At 30.2% G+C, this 8771-nt stretch overlaps 1 protein-coding gene across 1 annotated transcript in view; it reads right to left on the reverse strand.

Moving 5' to 3' along the window:
• The window catches only part of LOC131844753 (aminopeptidase N-like), a 28152-nt gene extending 20305 nt beyond the window's left edge, over positions 1–7847 (reverse strand). The window contains exon 1 of the mRNA XM_059193714.1: positions 7349–7847. Coding sequence (XP_059049697.1) covers positions 7349–7803 — 455 coding nt within the window. The 5' untranslated portion in view covers positions 7804–7847. The remainder of the gene's footprint in view (positions 1–7348) is intronic.
• Positions 7848–8771: the final 924 nt, after the last annotated feature.

The following is an 8771-nucleotide window of genomic DNA, read 5'->3' on the forward strand; positions in this document are numbered from 1 at the left end:
AATTAGCTATACTTTTATTCATTCCTTCATAATTTTAGAGTTGCGCTCTTTTCGATAGATCTTCTATCATTTCTCACGATCTTCTCTTACTATTTTTTTTTAAATATAAATGAGTTTGCGCTTTATCTAACCTCATCTAATGGAAAATAACGACAAGACCTAGGGATGTAGCGCGCTTATCCAGAAGGACTTGAAGAATCGGAGGTTATATTTCTCTAGGAACGCGAAAGTTGGAAGCGTGTTCCACTCTTTGGCAGTCATCATCTGCCATGCGTATTAGAGAAGACAACACGACCCGCTCAGTACGAATATATGGAATTTCCACGACGTACGAATAAAGTACTGATGTTTATTATCTAGTTCGGTGATAAAAAAGGGAAGGCATATTATGCAGGTCCTGCGCACACTCGCCAAAGTGTGCCTCCTAAAAAACACCGACCTCCTAACTTTGCGTCGATGTTCTTGCGTCTGATCTTTGAATGTTGATTCGACTCCAACTTCTTCCTTAATCCGATTGATGTAACTATATCTTGTTCTTCATCTCTCCTTCTTTCCTGATATAATGAAACATAGTGCCATATCAAGCGTTACTTTAACCACAGATAACATAATATTACATATTTAACTAAAATTTCGCAAAATATTTTTATAACAACGTAACAAGAGAAATATGTAACTCCACGAGCAGAGCCGCCGTTAAGAACTAGTTATTTATTTCGGGTTAATAACCAATATCCGGCCCCGTGTAGAGCTGTGATACAATAATAACAAAGGTTTGCTAATTACCATAATAAATACGACGCTGCGGCATCGTCTCGGCTCGTTAGCTATACAAAATGGAACAATCGTTATATGCTACAGATAATTTGCATGTATTAACAAAGTAGACAAGTTTATTCTTACTAAAAAATATATTGAATTTGTTAATGTTTTATATTGAATTGTACCGATCTAATAATATAAATAGTTGTGGCCCGGATCTCCTCCAACATGCTGTCCACCCTCATGAAGGAAGACTACTACGGAGTGGAGTTATTATATACATATTAGTCCTTAAGATATAAAATATGGACCAATATTGTAATATAATTAAGTTGCCTGAAATAAAATAAAATATGAATCTATCTCAGAAACCATAGATTTCTTATAAACTTATTACAGGTTTTTTATTATTTATTATTATATATAATATATTTATATTTAATGAAATATATGAACCATATCATATGTGCTATAATATTATCGAATGGATTTAATTACAGATATTGTCACTATAAATATTAGTTAAATATTTATTAATTATAACACAATTAATTTAAATAAATAAATAATAAATATGTGTATATTAAGTATTCTTTTACACATATTACATATACCCAAAATTTCCTGAGATATCATCACAAATGCCGTCCCAGGTAATGTATGAGAAAATTATTATCCTTTGGTTATTAGATGTTTTTGTATTGTTAATTAAACAATTAACAGATTCGGGAGATAAACAATACAACAATTCAAAGATTATAAAAATCGATCTAGTATTATTCTTAAGATAAACGTGTAACAACACCCACATTTATTATTTAAATAGATCGGTGGCAGAAACAAATACCTTAATATAAAAGACATAGTGTATAACTCATATTGTAATCCCAAATTCAGAAACTAATAAAATAGTGTCATAACCCAAATGCTACTACTTCCGTAACTTTTAGATGTTAATTTATGAAATGTATGACAACAACACAAAGATTTATGGTTTTACGACAAATACGCTTTGGGATTACATCAAACAACGCTACGATTCATAAAATACTACACATATGGAACAAGGTTATGATTTGTGATGCAAACTGTCGATAAAATTCTAAAAATGTGTGTGTATTATTTTACGATGACTTTCGTATGTGAGATACTAATTTTAGGATTCGCTTTGATAGCTCTTGCTATCATTTTACGCCTTCATTTTCTATTTTAAATATAACTTGGAAATTTTCTCTTTTTTTTAACTTTTGTTTTTTAAATATGTCTATATTATGTTAGGAATGATATACGTATTTTGGATTATATAAGTAAATTCGATATATGTGTATTCAATAGATAGATATTTTAATATATTTTGACGTTCACGGTATTCTCGCAGTTTAGCACACCGCCTTGCTGCCGATTGCAGTTACTCGCACAAAAAAAAAAAAATATGATGTATGCATATTGTGTGAGTTTTATATATATATTATTAATTTTCTATAGAACTTAAGCAACTCTACCAAAAAATATCCAAAAATATATATAATACACAAAATAATAATACAAAATAACAATACAAAAATATAAATATTTGTCTTATGCAGGCTAAATAACGTATTATGCGATATGCAATATTTTGCTGAAGTCACTAAAACTACTAAAATATGATTTGTATCCAGAGCCGTAATACATATTAATAAAAAAACTCTAAAACTGACATTTGTCTTTGTCTAATTCTTTTTTTAAAATATTTTGTACAAGTTTATTTTATAAAGGCTAATTCTTATTTTAAAATATTTTGTACAAGTTTATCTTGTAAAAAGTGTATTTTTTTTTATCGAAAATAAGTTTACTATTAGTCTAATGTCAGATTAACATAAAAATTATCTTCTTGATCAGATCTAGTTCAAAACTCTATATATAAATGTGATTTAATCATACAAAAATGATGGTAACATTGTATCTATTATGTTAAAAGATATAAGGATCGCCTTTTATGTGCTAGACAACACGTGGGTGAAAAGGTCGACCAGTCTGCGTAAACGCATGCGCGTACATGGTCGCTTGTTTTAAGGTCATAATGTTTTAATTGAATACAGACATAAAGGAAACGCATCTATACGGTTATTTGTAAAGGGTATAAGGTACCAAGCTGAAAGCCAGTGATATTAATGAAATTGAACAATTTTTCTGAAAAACTTGTAACGGATCAGTGAACTGTTTGGGTGTCTAACTGATGGAAACACGTTCATTGTGATTGTAAAATATACACATATATAATATGCACATACTCGAGTTTGGCAGTCGGGTATCTGCATCCACAGATTATAAAATTTAAGTGTTTAAAATTATTTTCTTTGGTAATTGGTTACTAATGTAGATATTTACCAATTAGTGCATGACATTCTATACTTATATCGCAATTGTATATATATAAATGTTATACGACCTAATTACAAATTCATTTCAATGTCATATTGTTTACTGCAATGATTATTCATACAATTATAATAAGATAACAGCATAATTAATAATGCAATGAACGAGGTATATCGATATAAGTTTATATTAGTATTTCTGAAGACGTATATTAATTTAATGAAAAGCTGTTAATTTGAAATTACAACTATACACTTGAATTTGAAAACATATAAAAATAATTTTAGGATACTAAATATTATATATTAAACGTACTTAAGTATATAAGGTACTTAGATTAAAAAATACTTTTTTAAATTTGACGCGTTCCTTATTTATTCGTATAATTAGGAAAAGTCACAAGGTAAAGAGTTTACCCGTGATCATTGCGGTTGAAACATCGGAATATCGGGAACTCAAAAAAAAACGTATAATTAAAATATTGTCTTTCTGTCTGCTCTTGCTAATCTCTGAAATGGCTGGCTATTTTGTACGAGACTTTTATTTGCAGATAGCTAATGTTATAAGGAGGTACTTAGCTACTTTTAGTATAGTATTTTTTATTTTATTTGCACAACGACAGTTTCACGGGTAACAGCTAGTACTTAAATAAAAATGTATTTGTGGAACTAGCTTTTAATCTAGGAACTTTATTTTCGACGGGCCCGGTGGTTTGTTTTCCTCTTTGATGATTGATGATGATTTTTTTTTAATTTTTGTACACAAAATGTGACGATGACAGTACCTATACTAAATAACAAAAATCAATTTATAAAACTTAAACTAATATGATACCATCCAGAAAACAACTTGGCTACATTGTTCCGGTGGTCTAGTGGCTAAACAAGTCGCTTTACTTCCGATAGTCGCGGGTTCGATTCCTCGCACGGTGCAAACATTTGTACTCATGAGTATAATTATTTATATTCGTTTCGGTGTTAATCTTATTAATATTATAAATGCGAGTGTTTTATTTGTGTGTGTATGTGTGAGTATGGATGGATGTTTGTTACTCTTTTGACGCAAAAACTACTGAACGAATTTTGATGAAATTTTACAGTAATATTGCTGTAAAATTTCATCAAAATCATTTCATTTTACAAAATAAAAAGGCTTTAATTTAGGAAAATATAGTAAATGGGTGAAATATAATAATAAATGTCAAGGAAGTAATCATACAGACGAAGTAGCACGGGTCAACTAGTCATGTAAAGTATATATTTCCAAAAATATATCTAAGTATTTATAAATTAGGTATCAGTTGTCTAAGTACCAATAATACATTCTGCTTAGCTTGTGACAAGATGGCGATGTGTGAATAGTCCAGGGTTATTATTATTATTTACTTTTCAGGTCAGTGTCATCGAAGAAAGTGAGTCATTTTGGCGATGGCCACTAGACGTAACCTTCTATAAGAAATCAAGTTCGCTATTCGCAACCGATATATTTAGCCGACTGAACGTAAATATCAACAATAGTTCGCGAGTTACGAGGAACCTTGGTCATGACGCGGTACAGCTAGGGTTGCCGACTATCCCGGATTGGCCGGTAATAATGGTTAACCTGGCGAAAAAAAAAACATAAAAGAAAATTCGGTGCAATAACTGGAGTATATTTATTTCTCCTAATTTCCGGGTAGTGTACTCCATTTATTTCTCCGGATTTCCGGGGGTCTTCAAGAAGTGGAATACACCCCAAGAGGACCCCCAAAGTGTATAAGTGAAAATCTAAAAAAAAAAGAAGAATCCTCCATTCCTATCTTCAAGATTATGGAGCAAGGAAAGAAATCGAATGAGTATTTCTTTATTAAAAACAGAGTTACAAATACTAACAAATTTCAACTTTTATGTAAAAATGTATAATTTTATGGTAAAAAACCATTAAATGTCAGATGTTCAGCAAAAACAAAAAAATATGAACTAAAAAAATTATTAACGATTTTAAAAATAACACTCTCAGGTAGGTTTTTCCGTGATGTGGCAACCCTAGGTACAGCCAGTGATTCCATACTGACCTATATTATTATATAGTGTGTATTTATTTTAGTACATCTATTTAGTCAGAGCCATTTAGTTGGAATTTCACGTATACTGAATGAATTTATCCTGTTTGTTTTTTAAATGTGCATTGAAATAAACGCAGCATAGGTCATTTCAGTAATAGTGAATTAAAATAATAGAAATGCTTGTAGATACGTTTATTATAGCAGGGCGCAGTGACAGAAGTATGGACAAACAAATATACAAAACTGTCAGTGACTCTCATTGTAGGTCTAATAATTTCTTATACAGCTCAAATATTAACTAGCGACCCATCCTGGCTTCGTACGGATACTAGTCAAAATACATATGTATTGTGCATATATATCTTTATGTTGAATCACTCTATCTATTGCTGATAACTGCATTAAATTCCGTTGCGTAAAAGATAAGCGAACAGACAATGGCGGCGACTTTGTTTTATACTATAGAAAGAAGATATAGTCTCTTTGAGAGCATCGTGGCCTACTGCTTTACTACCCTAAATCTGCCCGATACAAAAAAAATCCTAATAATTTATATTTCTGACTGACTGTCCGCCTGTTAAACCAAAAATTAATCTAAGAAACGATAATCGGCTAGTAATAGTTAGGAAGTTATGTTTAGGTGTTATAGTCGTGTATATAGGTGTGTAATATAGTATAGGTATAGTAGTGTATTAATACAAATTAACCGATTACTCTGGACAACTTCCACATCGCCATATACCTAGTACCAAAATCTAGATTTAACTATATAACTATATTAAAGTTATATTTTATATTTAATAAAAAAAATGTAAAAATAAAAACATAGGATAAGATACTAAATAGAAGTCGTAATATATATATATAATGTAAGTATGTAAGTAATAAATAATTCGTTTATCAGTCAGTAACAAGAGGCCTGGAAGTTGATATCCGAAACTATGTGTAATATTTAAAAGAAATACTCTAGATTTAAATTAATATGTTACCAATATTTCCATCATTGGAAAGTTAGTAAGAAATACCTGTAAATTGACGGTTAAAGATTTTTGTATAGGCACAATTCTCTATCTATGCAGTCTATAGCTACAACAACAATTGTAACAAAAAATATCTCCTTGAATCTCATCCACTACACAATGCTAAATATTTATGGTATTTTTATAGTACTTCGCATCTCGTTTATGTATATTGCAGTCCCTAATAGGTGGTAAATAAATTTTCCTAATTAGTATACCTCTAACAGTATTGCATAACTATGGCTAATTTAGTCACTTACTATATATATTCGAATAGATAACGTTAAATGTATTACAGAAGACTCCAAATGGAAGAACTATTCTGTCAATTGTTATAATATTCCATGTCCACAATGTGGACAATGTGGACAATGTGGACAATGTGGGCAATGATCCACAATGTGGTTGTCTGTGGCAAAAAGTTTCTAGAAAAACTTTTATCACAGTGGAGGACATGATAAGAGGCATAACATCTTAGTCTTCCAGATTGACCACGCATGACTAGTATCACGGGCATCACATGATATCGTAATGTATGCATTTCACCCACGATTAATTAAAATAATGTCTAGTATTTTGTCACAATACAAAAATAAAGTTATTGACAATCTTTTTTGATCTATGCTGTCACATGTTACACTTTTTGTCAGAAGATCGATTTAAACAAAAACCGTTGTTTTTGTTTTCACACAAAATATTAAAACAGGTTTAGAATTTTAGTCAGTAAATACTTATTTAATATTTTCACAAGTGTTCCTTTGTAAAGATAAAAAGTTTGAATTAGATATCAAACACATAATAAAATCGTAAAGAAATCTAAAGTGAATTATATATTTTAAAAATATTTTGTACACGTTATCCTAACTTTACCGAGATTATTTTAACAATAGTTTTTTTAATTATTGTCTGATTGTTTCTACCTTTTTGTATAATCTCCGAAAAAGCTTAACCTATATAAACGCGGTTCTCACTGATGTATTGTAGTAAGCTGTCCATAAAGTTTAATGTAGATATATTGCATTATATTCAACCAAATATTCAAATATTCCGAAATCATCCCAGCATGTCTAATAATATACGTTGCTTAACGTATTAAAAAAACTAAATTAAAAAAATATTATTTTCATTGCAACTTAATATTAATATACACTTAGGTACTTACTTAATTTTTCCATAAGCATCCGTGTATGGCACTAGAAATATACCTTCGGAGTCCTCTGTAAATTTCTTCCTAAACGTCATTATAATATTGTAATATTGTTCATTCTCCTTATAATATCGTATCAATGGCTCCCTTAAATATATAAACAATTTTTCATGCACTTTATCATATTCATATGGTCTATATTTATTCACAATATCTTCATCTCCCTTTAATACTTTTAAAGAGTTAAAGTCGATTATTAAATCGTTTGCATCTAATTCGATTACATTCACATCGGGAGCAGTTGCTATTATCGTTATTACAATGTGACAATCATAATGTGCCTTATTAACATACAGTTTTAGTTCATATTGCACTGGATACACGGTATAATTTAAACATTCCTCTTCATTTAAATAATACGCATTTACTACTGATAATAACAAAAGAATGGAAAGCGCGCGAAAAATCATTTTGCTTTTAAATTTCGAATCGCACGTTCGGATACGTCCGTACGCGGTCAGAACTGCACAGTACAGAAACCGATTTTCGCATTTCGCGCCATCGCAGTCAGCTGTATAAAGTTGGCGGCGACCATTTTAACGTGAGACACTTCATCCTCCACAGTCCCTATGTTGTTGGATATGAAGCAAGTTTTTCGATATAAAAGAAAGGGTCAATTTAAATCGGACTAATGTGCTCCACATTTATACCACTTATACACATTAAGGTGACTATGTAGGCATATTTATTCACTTCATATGAGCGAATGTTTTTATAGTTGTATTGTATAATTTAGTTTTTATTATATTGTCTAATTAAATTCAAACTACATTATGATTATTATTATTATATACTGTTTGTTACTCTGGTTTCGGCTAATAAAATATAAATAAGAATTATTTTTATTCAAGTTATAATTAATTGCAGTACGTTCTTACATAAGTACATGTCAATATTTGAATGACAGAGGAAAATGACCGCAACGTTTTTTTTATGGAAATGACATTGAAATCAGTGTTTACTTATGTACTACTAGTAAATATAAGTAGTACTTATTACGCTGTGTTTAAGTTTATATAACACCTGTATAAGTACTTAATTATAATTTATGCTCATGACTGTTTGTTTCTTTTGAAATCTCCTCTCTTCGCTTGGACGGCTCACTAATTTTATATTTAGTTTTTTTTTACGTAAGTAGAACACCATTATTGCGGTACTAAGTGCAGCCGCCCACAGACTATTTAAAAGAAATTGTTTTGGTACCGATAAATGCATCAGTACTTCTTACTGGAGTTGTGTAGGATGTAATCTACTCTGTGTAACATATCACAGATTATATTATATAGCACTTTCTATTTGACGTATCACGTTGTAAGAAAGTGTACAATTACAATATAAGTAGAGATAGTGGGTGTTGGTAGACGTAAGTCTATTATTT

This window comes from Achroia grisella, unplaced genomic scaffold (genome assembly GCF_030625045.1).
Source record: "Achroia grisella isolate CSIRO2021 unplaced genomic scaffold, CSIRO_AGI_Agris_v1 utg413, whole genome shotgun sequence".
NCBI classification, from domain to species: Eukaryota; Metazoa; Arthropoda; class Insecta; order Lepidoptera; family Pyralidae; genus Achroia; species Achroia grisella.